At 41.2% G+C, this 16,105-nt stretch overlaps 1 protein-coding gene and 2 long non-coding RNA genes across 4 annotated transcripts; 1 reads left to right on the plus strand and 2 right to left on the minus strand.

The window, feature by feature from the left end:
• Positions 1-1,413: 1,413 nt before the first annotated feature.
• Positions 1,414-4,663, minus strand: LOC146523139 (Fc receptor-like B). 2 transcript variants are annotated; one of them, XM_085145405.1, is made up of 5 exons: positions 3,417-4,663; positions 3,127-3,162; positions 2,711-2,971; positions 2,386-2,631; positions 1,414-2,310 (listed from the first exon to the last, which is right to left on the minus strand). In XM_085145405.1, exons 1-5 carry the CDS (start codon positions 3,532-3,534, stop codon positions 2,045-2,047), a joined length of 927 nt encoding a protein of 308 aa, XP_085001531.1. In that variant the 5' UTR covers positions 3,535-4,663; the 3' UTR covers positions 1,414-2,044. The 2 variants fall into 2 exon arrangements, with proteins under 2 accessions (XP_085001531.1, XP_085001538.1); XM_085145412.1 differs by having other exon boundaries at positions 3,114-3,162.
• A 1,693-nt stretch (positions 4,664-6,356) lies between these two features.
• On the minus strand, positions 6,357-7,597 carry LOC146523140 (uncharacterized). The gene is made up of 3 exons (XR_014871497.1): positions 7,497-7,597; positions 7,153-7,333; positions 6,357-6,791 (listed from the first exon to the last, which is right to left on the minus strand). It is a non-coding gene; the product is annotated as an uncharacterized LOC146523140 (long non-coding RNA).
• A 195-nt stretch (positions 7,598-7,792) lies between these two features.
• Positions 7,793-8,093, plus strand: LOC146523141 (uncharacterized). Its single transcript, XR_014871507.1, has 2 exons — positions 7,793-7,822; positions 7,869-8,093. It is a non-coding gene; the product is annotated as an uncharacterized LOC146523141 (long non-coding RNA).
• Positions 8,094-16,105: the final 8,012 nt, after the last annotated feature.

Below are 16,105 nucleotides of genomic sequence, written 5' to 3' on the forward strand. Positions count from 1 at the left end.
GTGAAAACAAAGAAACCAGGAAGAATCAAATATTATATATATATATATATATATATATATATATATATATATATATATATATATATATTAGCATTTATTAGCACAGAGGCACTAATCATGGCAGCACAAGAACAAGCTCTGAGTACAAGATCCATAGAGGCTGGGGTCTATCACACCAGGCAAGACCCCAGGTGCAGGCTGTGTAAAGATGTCCCTGAGACAATCCAGCGCATAACAGCAGGGTGCAAGATGCTAGAAGGCAGGGCATACATGGAACGCCATAACCAAGTGTCCGGCATAGTGTACAGGAACATCTGTGCTGAGTATAACCTGGAAGTCCCGAGGTCAAAATGGGAGATGCCCCCAAGGGTGATGGAGAATGACCGAGCTAAGATCCTGTGGGACTTCCAGATACAGACGGACAAAATGGTGGTGGATAACCAACATAGTGGTGGTAGACAAACATGAGAAGACGGCCGTAGTGATCGATGTAGCAGTTCCGAATGACAGCAACATCAGGAAGAAGGAACACGAGAAGCTGGAGAAATACCAAGGGCTCAGAGAAGAGCTCGAGAGGATGTGGAGGGTAAGGTAACGGTGGTCCCCGTTGTAATCGGAGCACTAGGTGCGGTGACTCCCAAGCTAGACGAGTGGCTCCAGCAGATCCCAGGAATAACATCGGAGATCTCTGTCCAGAAGAGCGCAGTCCTGGGAACAGCTAAGATACTGCGCAGGACCCTCAAGCTCCCAGGCCTCTGGTAGAGGACCCGAGCTTGAAGGATAAAACCGCCCACAGGGCGAGCTGGGTGTTTTTTAATTTTTTTTTATTAAATATTAATATTTTTACAGCACTGTTTATGCAACTTTCTTGATGATCTATTCCAGAGGTTTATAAGTTAGAGCCATAAGTATTTGGACAAGTACATTTTTACAATAACAGTGTATCTTAAATCAGACAAGCAACATGTGATTTAAGTGTAGACTTTCAGCTTTAATTCAGGGGGTTTATGATAAAAACCAGGTAGATTAATAATTTAGATAAACCGTCTAGACCGTCCCATTTCACAAGCCCCGCACTTCCGGCCTTAGTGGTTTTTAAGTACGCGGCCCTTGAGGATCGTTGAGACTGCGTACTTTAAGGCTGCAGACCCTGAATTGGGATACAGCCAGAATGTCAGGAAAAAGTGAAGAAAACGCAAAATGAGATGCATCAGGCTGCATTTCAATGATATTGGAGGCTGCAAGTGCAGAATTGATAAAACTATGAGCTGACTAGAGTGTTACCTGTTTTTATTTTCAGCCATCTTCCATTGTTGAGGAACGAACGTTTCAAACTTGTCCAGGCCTGAAAACCTGTTGCATGTTCTCACTAATAAATCCTTAAAATAAGTGATAATTGATGATAAGCTGAGCTGGAAGTCTCATATAAACCATGTGAAAACAAAAATGTCAAAAAACATTGCTATTCTCTACAAAACAAAGCATGTCCTGAACAAGAAATCATTATACACACTTTATTGTTCTCTGTTGCTTCCATATATGACTTGTTGTCTAGAGATATGAGGTAATGCACATAAAACAAATACTCTTCCTATTTTCAAGTTACAAAAAAGAGCTATAAGAAAATAAATCTTCAATGGCACACATCGATGTGGCATCCTGGAGGAGTAGGACTACCTGTGCAACCTCTGCAGGGTCCAAATATCAACTCATATCACCAGTAGTGACAATGAGCCTAATCAAATGCAAAACTAGTGAAAGAAACCAACAGTCAAACCAAAAGTATCAGTAGCCTCCACTGAAAGCTAAAAACCATTTGGTGTTGCCAAAAAGGATTAAGAACCTTCTCTGCTGCTTAACATATCAGAACCAGTTTAAGTTTAACTGATTTGATGCTGTACTCTGATTATTGTTTTATTGTTAATTTGTTGAGAGTGGATGTTCAAATGAAACTAGGTGGATACAGACAGACTGTAGAACAGTAAATAGGTTAAAACACAAGGATGAACGAGTCACTAGTTTATTCAGTAACCATAATGTCATCTTACTTATCATCCAGTCCCTGCTCAGCAGGTTGGGCTGAGTCAAGACTGTTACCTGTGGCTCTGCATTGATATAAAGACACCAGGAGGAGGGTGGAGATGAAATATGGAAAGAACACCAGCAGATGGAGGGCCAGTCTGATCACTAGTTGCAGGGTAGAGGAGTCAGGCGATGCAGCAAAAGAAGGGTGTGAAGCAGCAGGGGTGGGAGTTAAGGCAGGGAGCCAGGTTGTAGACATGGCGGGTGGAGGTGTGGTTGTATGTTTGTCTGCAGAGAGAATTCCACCTGTTCACGTGAATATGTGGATGAAATAAGAGGTGAAATCAGAGTGAAGCTCCTCACCTGTGACAGTGATCCAGCTGGATGGAGACTCTCCATGACCGCTGATGTCACACTTGTAGAGGCCTTCATCAGACCTGGAAACATGCTGGATGGTCATGTGACCTGTAGGCTGATTCCTGATGTGGGAGCCATCTTTATAGAAAGCAGCTGGGAGGTTGGAGGGAGTGGTCTTTGTTTTACAGAGCAGAGTGACGTCATCTCCCTCCATCACCGGGAGGACAGGACTCTGCAGGATCACTGATCCACCTCAACACAGAGACAAACTACAGCATTTCATCCATTTACACACAGCTTCATCAACACTAACTCCACACACTCAGCTTACCAGTGACTGTCAGGTTAACCATGTTACTGATGGGACCCTCTCTGGACTCACACCAGTAAACTCCACTGTCCTGTGTTAAGATGTAGCTGAAGCTACAGGATGAACCAGACCATCTTCCCCATTCATTGCACTCAGTCCTGGTTTCTATGTTTGTGTTTCTCCTCAGAGTCCATCCAGCAGAGCTGTCGTCCTCCTCACATCTCAGAGAGAAAAAGTCTCCTTCAAAACACTGAGAGCTGCTGGGACTCACAGTCAGACGAGCTGGAAGGAAATATTCATGATGCTGCAGTTTAGTTTAGCGTAGAATAAACGCTGACATGCTTTAGGTTGTTCACTCCAAATAAATTGAAAAAGGGTATTTTTTGGTAAGTTGATCATTGAAACGAAAACACATTTGGCTTACGAGATGTACGCACCATGAGTCAGTCTGCAGCACAGTACTGAGGTCAGCCCTGAGGGGAAATTTAAAAAAAAAACTTTGGTCTTTCACAACCAGAGAAAACATTCACACATAATTCAAACATGAGAATCTCTTTAGATTTTAAATGAGAAAACTAGAAACAGAATTGAGTGTGTTTATGTGACCAAAATTGTCTATAAACACCTCTGCTGGGTACGAGGTGGTTTACACCTGCTTGAAAGCAAAGAAAAAGCACTATCTGCTTACGTTCACTAATCAAGTTGATAATTTACAAATTTTACTTACAGAAAAGCTGCTGCAGACAAGTTTGCTTCATTCTGCTGTTTGGCATCAGGTTTAACCCCCCTTTCCACCGTAATGATCTGGTGTCTCTCCACCAATGAGCAGCAGGTGGGATTATCATCTACAGAAATATCAGGATGGATTCAAAGGTTCTGGCAACAGTATGGGAGCAAACAGCAACACTGTTATAACCTCAAGGAGCGAAATGAGCTTAAAATGAGGTTTTCACACAAACTAACACAGATGGAGGAAGTGAAAACTATGATCTCATTAAAGGTCTTAAAAACCACAGCAGAGAGGAAATTATGCTAACATGAAGTGTTGAAACCAAACTTCCCCCTTATAAGATGTAGGGTGAATTCCTTCATACTCACCCAGCAGCTTGCACAACATCCATCTCGGAATAGCAAAAAATGAAGCCAACAAAACGGAGCATGCTGATCTGCAGATGGACAGAGGAAACAGCAAACTACACTAACAGGTTTTGTATCTCCTTTGAGGCTCCGCGGCTTTCTTGATTACAATCTGTAAGGCTAATAGTAAAGTGAATCTGTCTCCATGCACAGCATTTAATCTGTTCGGCTGGTTTCATACTGCTTTAATGAACGTTAGAGTAATTTGTGACAGAGAGTGCAACCAGAGAATCACATGTTTTGTTTTGTTTTTTGTTTAATTGTAGTTTAGCAGACATTTCAAGCAGGCGAGTGAACAGACTGAACACAAACAGATCAAAAATGTTAAAGGACATTAAACTTTCATAAACATCAAGCAGATGAACTGAAACTGAACTTTAGATTATTGGAGTCTGGTGATTCTAAGCTTCCCAAACCCACTTTAAATAAACTTCTCTCTACATATTCTTCTACAATATAAAAAAAATGCTATTACATTATCCATCCATCCATTCGCTTCCCCTTTTCAGGGTCGCGGGGGGCGCTGGAGCCTATCCCAGCTGTCATAGGGCGAGAGGCGGGGTACACCCTGGACAGGTCGCCAGTCTGTCGCAGGGCCAACACACAGGGACAGACAATCATTCACACTCATATTCACTCGCACATTCACACCTAGATTATCCAATTAACCTATCCCCACAAGCATGTCTTTGGACGGTGGGAGGAAGCCGGAGTACCCGGAGAGAACCCACGCAAACACGGGGAGAACATGCAAACTCCACACAGAAAGACCCCGGATGGTGGAATTGAACTCAGGACCTTCTTGCTGTGCGACAACAGTGCTAACCACCGTGCCACCGTGCTGCCCATGCTATTACATTATACATCAGTGTATATGTGAGATCAATCATCAATGAGTAGCATGTAATACTATCAAATGACAAGAATCAAAAACAAACTTATTTAACTGTTAGAGAAAATAGTAATTGAATAATGTTAGCAGTTCAAAAACATCAGTTTATCATCATATATTAAAGAGAAGAATCTTATGAAATGTTGAGGTTTCTTAACAAATTACTGAGACAATCACAAAACAATTTGTCCTCTACTCATTAAACCAACTAATCACATGAAAACCCAATGCAACAGTAACCACAAGTATATAATAGTATCGCTTATCAAACTATCTAACTGTGTAATATGTGTTGAACATGAAGAGTACAGTATATACAAGATTTGTCAATTGTAAAGTACCAGTTTTATCACTTTAACATTACTGCACTATTAGTAAAGCACTTTTCTCCTTTCTCTGTCATATCAAATCATTTTGTTCTACTTTTTAGTAGTAATTTACCAACACATATCAGGTAATCTTCAGAACACAAGTTTCAGTACCTAAATATTAGGGGTGCAACGATACACAAAATTCACGGTTCGGTTCGGTTCGATACTTTGGTGTCATGGTTCGATATTTTTTCGATACAAAACAAAAAAGTTCATGCCTTTTTAATTTGTCATTTATTAAAATTATAAATATATATTTTAACTCAAACGTACAGTTTTTAAATTTAATGTTGCTGAAACAACAAGGGGATAAAATAATAAATCTATCTGATCGAGAAATCACTCATCTTTGGAAAAGAGAGTTTATTACAGAGAAATGGCTCTTTCCAAAATAAAAGCTATACTATAGGCTTCTTCTGGGCTATATTCTCTGCAGCATATTAAACATATCAGGTCCCCATAAGGAGAATTATGTGCTAACGGCTGTCTAAATGACTCGGGTAAAGTTTGTAGCGTGCTTGTTGTTTTTATCTGCTTCCACTTGTCTTTGCACTAGGATGATGTCGATGTAAATGTGCAGTCATATTCTTGTGTTCCCACTAGTACTGTCAGCGTTGAAATGACGTTAACGCCACAACACAGCAAATCCACATTAACGAGCTAACTGCGCTAACGCACTAGTTCCCACCAATGTAATTGAGCATTGCGTGGCACATCCGACATACTGTTTTACTTTAGTCCATGACGTGCTTCCCAGATAGCAAGGAAACATTGAAACAACGTTGAGTCAATATCAGGCGACATCATTGAATCAACGTTGAAGTGTGACGTTGACCTAACGTCACTCTTGCACCCTTTTTTAATGTTGAAACAACGTCAGGTTTTGATGTTGAATCAATGTTGAAACCTGACATTGAAACAATGTCAGATTCTGATATTGAAACAATGTTAAATGGTAAATGGTAAATGGACTGATTCTTATATAGCGCTTTTCTACTCTCTCGGAGCACTCAAAGCGCTCTATACAACATGCCACATTCACCCAATCACACACATTCTCACAAGCACTTTATCTATACTTAGTGCTATCTAATTACATTCACACACATTCATACTCCGATGGACGCATCGGAGAGCAACTTGGGGTTAGTATCTTGCCCTAGGATACTTGACATGCAGACTGGAGGAGCCAAGGATCGAACCACCAACCTTCCGATCAGTAGGTGACCTGCTCTATCATGACTGGAAATCTACCTTTCTTTATAGGTATTTTAACCAATACTAAACTACTGCATGTTTCCATCAATACTTAAACCACCTAAACACATAATTGTACTTATTCCTCAAATTGGACACCCTTTATAAAAACAACAACAACAAATGTCTCACAATGTATCATGTCAATATTAATATCCTAAAATAAGAAAGCATTGCATGTGATGTAACAGAGAAAAAAAATAAACAAAAAAAGGTCAATAGGCATGTTTCGTTTGCTAAATACTTTATTAAAAGACAGTTTCCTATTTACATTTATATGTTTCACAGAAGTTTGTAATTTTTTACTCTGGGATGGGGATGCATGATGTGCGTCCTGCACCACCCATACCCATACGATCTGGGGCGTATCGGAGCCATTTCTGCACTGCTTGTGCAAAGACAAACTCGGACATAGAGTTTGCCCCTAACTGCTGCGTCAGGCCATCTAGGAAAAAAATACACACAAACAAAAAAAGTGAATTAGAGCACATGAATAAGCTCTTGTTAACTGTCTTCAGCGGGGAGAAAGTATGTAAACTCCTAGGCTGATAAACATGAAAGTCACCAGGCGTAAATCTGCAAACTGCCGCATTTGATTCCCAAAGAGCTATGAGTGGAAAAAGTGATAAGTCTTAGCATGGTGTGCCGTGTATCCTTTAAAACAAAATAAACATGGGGTCCTCGGGCTGTACAACTACAACCCGAGGACTAAACAAGCCAAAGATTCCATCTCCAGATTAACCGGACATGAAAGTCTTGTTATTAAGAAAGACAAAGTAATATAGCAAAAAAACTGTAAAACTTACCACCATATATGCATTTGCAGAGTGCTGTATCTTTAAATGCCATTTTTTGCTTTGTCTGGTCCTTGGTTTTTTTCCCTCCCCAGTTGAGTACCGAGGCCAGCTCGTTTGTAATGGCATAAGCCATTACACGGCGGACTCGCACCTCCAGTGTGGTCCCTCCAATCAAGGCAAAGCGTCTCACCTATAGACACATTTTAAGAGATGGAATTAGCGTGTCTCATGTCTTAAATGTGTATGCAAGTGCTTGTGTGTTTAATCAACAGGCCGTTGTTATGTATTTAAATCACATCTGACAGCTATTACACTTTATAGTTACAAAGTGTACATAACCTTTATATACTTACCATTGCCTTATTTGCCTCTTATGATTGAAGAGCTGCCTCTGCATTGTTTAGCTCCTCAATGTTGTGCAAGGGAAAATCCAGAGGCAGTACCCCAGCATCTACCAATTCATTGCAGCAGGGATGGCGGATGGCTCTGACCTCCTCACGGAGTTCGTTAACAGCTGTCGTCAGGTCTGACAGCATAGCTAATATCTTTTGTGAGGTCGCATCTGTTTAAAAAAACAATTCCAGAAAGATTAATGGCTTAAGCAGTGAGAGGCGAAAAACTAATAAATAAATAATAAAACGCAGTTTACATGTGGATAAAAGGTGCAAACGCAAGGTAGGTGAGCGTGCATCGTAAAGTTAGGTGAGCGTGCAACGTAAAGTTAGGTGAGCGTGCAACGTAAAGTTAGGTGAGCGTGCAACGTAAAGTTTGAATTGAGTGCGAATCGAAGCGGGTGCTCTCCAATCATTAAAAGTAACAAAGTCATTGAACACATTTATACAGTTACCTTTACGTTTATCAATCATATATCACAGATTTACAATTTTTTGTAGTACTATGCTAAAAAGCAACTACAGAGCGAAAGTCTGGGTCAAGCGCCGAGGCGACGGCAAGAACAAAGGAACCCTCGAAGCGTTAAAGCTAGCTTTGTAAGGGAATATAACGGAAAAGTATGAAAGAAAATGTTTTCTTTGTTGACTTTGTTCGCAGTGCAATTTATTTGTTGCCGGATTGTAATGAAAGTAGACACAATTTCGGGCTCCCACATTTTGTCCGAAACTTTACATTAACAAGTTTGTTTGTTTTTTACTGTTATTCAAATGCAACCGTGGAAATAACGAATAGAACAAAAGTCATTCATTCTTACCTTATATTAATCGTGGTGCAGGCCAGTGCAGTGCATGAACTGATGCCTTCTCCGGTCAATTCCGCTGAGAGTAAATCTAATGTCCCGCTCTATTGTACAAGACAATGGTTACCTGAAGGGATGTACCACTGTGAGAGGGGGGGCTATGGAATAGTCCAAGTGGTAGCAGCTTTAATTTTCCGCTCAACCATAAATCAATGGTTTTTCAACGTGATTGTTGTCACCTTGTCAACTATAAATAGATCAACAATCAACGATGACAGAACAACAGTGAATCAATGTTATTTCAATGTCAGTGTCAGGTTTCATCAGTATTTCAATGTTGTTTCAACATTGGTTTTGTGTTAACATTTCAAGCCTGACGATTCTGATGGTTCCGATGGAAAATCAACGTCTGTTCAATGTCTCCTTGCTATCTGGGTTACCTTCAGGGTCATACGTCACATGAAAACCAAAACAGTTCCAAACGCCAGATCTGAATGAGGGTGGGGGAGGTTCAATTTGCCATGTTGCAAGGAGAGCTTAGCTTCTGTCTCGCTAGCTTGCGCTGCGCTCAGTGAATCTGCGTTCGACTACTCCGCCTAGGCTGCACTGTCGAGCGCAGATCCACTGAGCGCTCAACACAGACAGCACCGTCAGAAGGAAAGTTGATAAAATAAATTAAAAATGTTGTATTGTTCGATACATATGCGTACCAAACCGAAAGCACTGTATCGAACGGTTCAATATCGATACGAGTATTGTTGCACCCCTAATAAAAATACTTAGAACTGGGTAGCAAATATTATATAATTCAAGATTTATTTTAAAGTAATAAGTAACTTTGTGGTATTTAGAAGTTGAGACAATGTTGCAAAGACAGTTATTAAGTTGCACAGATGTAATAGAAGTGTGGGCTTCATCGCAGATTATCCTAACATACTAGACAACATGTTTATCCTACCCTCAGGGTACCCAGTACTTAAAGAAATTACTTACAGTGTAATTATTTTTTTTCCTTTAAAATATGCATCACTCTCTGGTTCTGATCTACTGCCTTTAAATATTTTAGGTACTAAAAATATGGGAATATGGCATTAGAAATGTTGCAGAGTCACAGCTAAAGAGCGACCCAGCTACAGTTTGTATTTGTGTTTGCATTCCTACAATGAATTCATGAGCTTCTCTCCCTGCTCCTTTTCATGCATGGATGTAGTGCCACATTAACTGAATGCAAGGCTTTTAGTGTAGGAATGAATTAATGCTGTACCTTGTATGAAATAAAAAAATTAAATGAAGATGTAGAAAATGCTTTAGATCATAACAAACGTACACTGATACTCAAGAACATGCCCTCTATGTGTGTTTGACTTTACTGAACTCAGCACTGACTCCAAAACCCAAAAGGCACAGTCCAGCATGGAGCGGCTGAGTGAATGTGGTCTGGACTCTGTGGAGGAGAGTCCTGGTTTCAGAGACGCTGTAGAAAGACAGAATACCTGCTCTATGATCCAGGTACACTCCTACTCTGGAGGACCAAGGACCTGAGAGGACAGTTTGGATTTTGTTGTTCAAGTAAGTGTAGCCGGTTGTGTCACAGAATAAAGCCCAAGATTTGTCATTGTATCCAAAACCACATTCAGTGGGGCACACAGCTCTTCTGATAGTCTTGTATGCGACTGCCACACAAACTCCTCTTCCTCTCCACTCCACCTCCCAGTAACAACGTCCAGTCAGGGTCTCCCTGCTCAGGACCTGCCTGCATGATCTCCTTTCTGTGCCATTTCTCCTCTCAGTTTAAGTGCTTTCGTGAGTTTATCTTCCTTATAAAGTAGTTTGAGGTCTGATCTGAACAACATGTGTTCCTGCAGTGACTCGAGTCTGAGCTCTAACATGTCACCACATGTTGGCTACACCCAACTTCAACTTGAGAAGTGATGGTGTGGAAATGAGGAAACATGTGGACAGAGAGGTGCTATGTTTAAGAGCAGGAAGAAGAGGGAGGGTTATCAGCCTGTGCTTCATTCCTGGAAGAGGAGCGGTTTGAGAACGATACTGTTCATTTCAACTGTTTCTCTCCCTTAAACACCATCAAGGGTGAGAGGGTGCAGCAGGTGTAGTAGTTGGTACATGATGGAGTAAACAAATTAACGGGTTTTCAAACATATTCAGATCCACAAAAATGTGATGACAGGAATAATACAAAGAAACCTTGACTCCTTTTTTAAAAGTATTTTTCGGTTATTATGGTTGAGCTGATCACAACTTCTACAATCATCTTAATTCAGGGACGTGACTAAATAAGAACCAGTAAATATTAAGGTCTCCAGTGACTAGAGCTGCTAGTGCTTTTCTGAAAATTCGGTGAATCTCGGGCAACTCAACTTGTGTGAAGTGTTTTCAGCTGGGTGTCGTGTACCTGGAGTGTTCCCTCCGAGGCATGAAGCTATACCTTTTTAGACATAAGTTGTAACGGCCACCAGGGCCGGTTCTAGACAGGCATATATGAGGGGGCAGATAGAAATGTAAAGGGGGGCAATGGTGTGTGGTGGCAGATTCCTTTTCTCATGTACTAACCACATATTTTAACCATATCACTTTAGTATAGTAAGAGCACTCCTGTCACCAGTTTGTACGCATGTTGAATGTGATCACTAGTGGGGCCCAAGATTTATTGCACCTTCACAGCATTTTCCTCTTGAGGGCTCTGGACATCCTGTTGCAGATGAGGTGATGGTTGGTTGGAGCTTTTCTTAGACTGAACAGTTAATGGTCTGCTAATAATTGATCTGTTGTTTGAGAGTGTCTGTGTCTGTATATAAGATGTAAGGGCGACAATTCAGAGATGGTCCTGGTGTTTCACTGGGATGTTCTCTCCACATTGCAATGTGTTTATTAAACCCACTTCAAATCAAGATCACTGGGTGTGTTTCAGGTTATTGTTAAATTTTCACAACAGGTGACAACAAAGAAAGGAAAGGGGTGGGGTGGTGTGTTAGTTCATTACCAGGCCTCTGGAGAGCTTCATGACATGTTGAGGAGGTAGTTTAGCCATTTAAATCAGCTGTGTTGGATATAGGACACATCTAAAACCTGCAGGACACCGGCTCTCGAGGCCTGGAGTTCCCTACCACTGTTCTATAGCAAATATAACAATCTCCAGTAATAACAAAATTAAAAAGGGTAGGCCATTCACCAAATCTTGAAATATAAAACTGAAAAATAGAATACAAATAAAATAAAGAATAAAATAAAATATCCATTCATCTCTTTACAACCAACAACATAAAGTTTGTCTTTACTGAAGGGCGTAATTCCCAAATGAATTTGCAAAATAAAGTAAGAATAAACTAAGACCTCTTAATATAGCCAATATTTACAAAACTAGTAATAAAAATAAATTCACCATGTCTTTTCTCAAATTAATTTGTAGAACAGAACATTTGAACTTTTCTCTTCTTTTTTGTCTTGTTTTAAGCCTGTTTAAGTTTGTTTTGCAAGGAACTGTGTTACAGATTCATCCATATCCTGAGGCAAGATCAGCAAATTCCTTTTTCTTTTATGTAACAAACAGGCTTACATCAGTATACAGTGGGGCAAAAAAGTATTTAGTCAGCCACCGATTGTGCAAGTTCCCCCACTTAAAATGATGACAGAGGTCAGTAATTTGCACCAGAGGTACACTTCAACTGTGAGAGACAGAATGTGAAAAAAAAATCCATGAATTCACATGGTAGGATTTGTAAAGAATTTATTCGTAAATCAGGGTGGAAAATAAGTATTTGGTCACCTCAAACAAGGAAAATCCCTGGCTCTCACAGACCTGTAACGTCTTCTGTAAGAAGCTTTTCTGTCCCCCACTCGTTACCTGTATGAATGGCACCTGTTTGACCTCATCATCTGTATAAAAGACACCTGTCCACAGCCTCAACCAGTCAGACTCCAAACTCCGCCATGGCCAAGACCAAAGAGCTTTCGAAGGACACCAGGAAAAGAATTGTAGACCTGCACCAGACTGGGAAGAGTGAATCTACAATAGGCAAGCAGCTTGGTGTTAAAAAATCAACTGTGGGAGCAATCATCAGAAAATGGAAGACATACAAGACCACTGATAATCTCCCTCGATCTGGGGCTCCACGCAAGATCTCATCCCGTGGGGTCAAAATGATCATGAGAACGGTGAGCAAAGATCCCAGAACCACACGGGGGGACCTGGTGAATGACCTGCAGAGAGCTGGGACCAAAGTAACAAAGGTCACCATCAGTAACACACTACAACGGCAGGGAATCAAATCCCGCAGTGCCAGACGTGTTCCGCTGCTGAAGCCAGTGCATGTCCAGGCCCGTCTGAAGTTTGCCAGAGAGCACATGGATGATACAGCAGAGGATTGGGAGAATGTCATGTGGTCAGATGAAACCAAAGTAGAACTTTTTGGTATAAACTCAACTCGTCGTGTTTGGAGGAAGAAGAATACTGAGTTGCATCCCAAGAACACCATACCTACTGTGAAGCATGGGGGTGGAAACATCATGCTATGGGGCTGTTTTTCTGCCAAGGGGACAGGACGACTGATCCGTGTTAAGGACAGAATGAATGGGGCCAAGTATCGTGAGACTTTGAGCCAAAACCTCCTTCCATCAGTGAGAACTTTGAAGATGAAACGAGGCTGGGTCTTCCAACATGACAATGATCCAAAACACACCGCCCGGGCAACAAAGGAGTGGCTCCGTAAGAAGCATTTGAAAGTCCTGGAGTGGCCTAGCCAGTCTCCAGACCTCAACCCCATAGAAAATCTGTGGCGGGAGTTGAAAGTCCGTGTAAAGAATTTATTCGTAAATCAGGGTGGAAAATAAGTATTTGGTCAATAACAAAAATACAACTCAATACTTTGTAACATAACCTTTGTTGGCAATAACAGAGGTCAAACGTTTACTATAGGTCTTTACCAGGTTTGCACACACAGTAGCTGGTATTTTGGCCCATTCCTCCATGCAGATCTTCTCAAGAGCAGTGATGTTTTGGGGCTGTCGCCGAGCAACACGGACTTTCAACTCCCGCCACAGATTTTCTATGGGGTTGAGGTCTGGAGACTGGCTAGGCCACTCCAGGACTTTCAAATGCTTCTTACGGAGCCACTCCTTTGTTGCCCGGGCGGTGTGTTTTGGATCATTGTCATGTTGGAAGACCCAGCCTCGTTTCATCTTCAAAGTTCTCACTGATGGAAGGAGGTTTTGGCTCAAAGTCTCACGATACTTGGCCCCATTCATTCTGTCCTTAACACGGATCAGTCGTCCTGTCCCCTTGGCAGAAAAACAGCCCCATAGCATGATGTTTCCACCCCCATGCTTCACAGTAGGTATGGTGTTCTTGGGATGCAACTCAGTATTCTTCTTCCTCCAAACACGACGAGTTGAGTTTATACCAAAAAGTTCTACTTTGGTTTCATCTGACCACATGACATTCTCCCAATCCTCTGCTGTATCATCCATGTGCTCTCTGGCAAACTTCAGACGGGCCTGGACATGCACTGGCTTCAGCAGCGGAACACGTCTGGCACTGCGGGATTTGATTCCCTGCCGTTGTAGTGTGTTACTGATGGTGACCTTTGTTACTTTGGTCCCAGCTCTCTGCAGGTCATTCACCAGGTCCCCCCGTGTGGTTCTGGGATCTTTGCTCACCGTTCTCATGATCATTTTGACCCCACGGGATGAGATCTTGCGTGGAGCCCCAGATCGAGGGAGATTATCAGTGGTCTTGTATGTCTTCCATTTTCTGATGATTGCTCCCACAGTTGATTTTTTAACACCAAGCTGCTTGCCTATTGTAGATTCACTCTTCCCAGTCTGGTGCAGGTCTACAATTCTTTTCCTGGTGTCCTTCGAAAGCTCTTTGGTCTTGGCCATGGCGGAGTTTGGAGTCTGACTGGTTGAGGCTGTGGACAGGTGTCTTTTATACAGATGATGAGGTCAAACAGGTGCCATTCATACAGGTAACGAGTGGGGGACAGAAAAGCTTCTTACAGAAGACGTTACAGGTCTGTGAGAGCCAGGGATTTTCCTTGTTTGAGGTGACCAAATACTTATTTTCCACCCTGATTTACGAATAAATTCTTTACAAATCCTACCATGTGAATTCATGGATTTTTTTTTCACATTCTGTCTCTCACAGTTGAAGTGTACCTCTGGTGCAAATTACTGACCTCTGTCATCATTTTAAGTGGGGGAACTTGCACAATCGGTGGCTGACTAAATACTTTTTTGCCCCACTGTATAAAACGAGGAAACTACTGAGTGTGGATTTGAAAGTGGGCGGGACTTTGTGTCGTGGTCTGACAGACACAGGTCCTCCAATCGGCTCTGTGCAGCAGACAGGCTCACAGAAAGAAACTGTGAGAAGAACAATGGACTAGTCTCCCATTGACTTTACAAATATAGCTGTATTTTTTTGGTGTCAATTATCTGACGAGTTGCTATGAGTTTGACAACAGAGATTTGTTGCTTCTCTTTGCTCTGCCCTGAGACACTTGACACTGTGGTAACACTGGTTACCACAGTGGTAACCACAGTGGTAACACTGGTTACTACTGTTTGTTACTACTGTGGTAACCACAGTGAATTCATCATGTAAATCTTTAATAAAGTGGGAACAATGAACAACATGTCACACAGTTTGTTATCCTTGTAACTAATGTCAGTAACTAATTACTGATTACTTCCCACAAAAAGTAATCCAGTTACTTTACTGATTACTTATTTTTGAAAGTAATTAGTTACTTAGTTACTTTTTAAAAATATGATTTACACCGTGAATAGGTAATGAAGTGATAGATCTTCAGTCGCTCCAATCCCAATTCTACTTTTGCTACATAATCCATCATATAAAATGTAATCAAAGTCTCTTTTTAAAACTTGTTTTATTAGTTTTAATCTTTTAACTTTATGCATCAAGCAAAAATTAAATTATATGTAACATTCTCTGACTGGAAGAAATATGTTTAACATTTAAACCTATTTTCTGCACATTCCAGCATATAAAATAAAATAGCTTTTTGTGTTTACACTCAGTCTTTCAAATAGATGCAAACACGGCAGAAAATAAATAAAATCAAAGACTCAGTGGTCCTGTTGCTCTATTTTCACCTGTTTAGCAGGAGTGGGGCAGGGGGAGGTTTACCCTGGTGCAGGTGTACCACAGCCGTCATGTCAGTGGAAGGATCCGGCAGTTTCTCTGTGAATTTCACATTCCCGTGGAAGCGTGTCCTACTCGGTGCTTGTGCAGAAGTTTAGGGGGGTTTTTTTGCTGTAAAAAGAAGTTTTCTTCGAACAGCAGACACTAATGTTTTTGTCACTTTTTACAGAATCAAACTCAAAATAAGGTCAGTACTTCCACGCTTTAAACGCTGCACGCTCATACTCTCTCCCGCACTCGATATATTATCCATTGTTGATCTGCACACAGCTGTTGCTGAACGTTGCACTCGCTTACGCCACTGTCATGAGACACTCTCGCAAAAAAATCACGGTTTTAGTAACGCAGCATGCTCACAGGAAAGTAACAGTAATATAATTACCATTTTTGCAATAGTAATCCCTTACTTTACTTTACTTTCCTCAGTCCTGAGTCTGCGCAGCTGGAGTAATTGATTTTATTGCATGCTATCAATGAAGGGAACAGGAGTGCTCTTGTGTTACCATGCAGGAAGGTCAACACATCATAGAGATGCAAATTGTGACAATTTATCCTTTGAAGATATTCTAAGCTCCTCCCCATCCCTG

Source organism: Neolamprologus multifasciatus, chromosome 3, assembly GCF_963576455.1.
Source record: "Neolamprologus multifasciatus chromosome 3, fNeoMul1.2, whole genome shotgun sequence".
In the NCBI taxonomy this organism is placed as follows: domain Eukaryota; kingdom Metazoa; phylum Chordata; class Actinopteri; order Cichliformes; family Cichlidae; genus Neolamprologus; species Neolamprologus multifasciatus.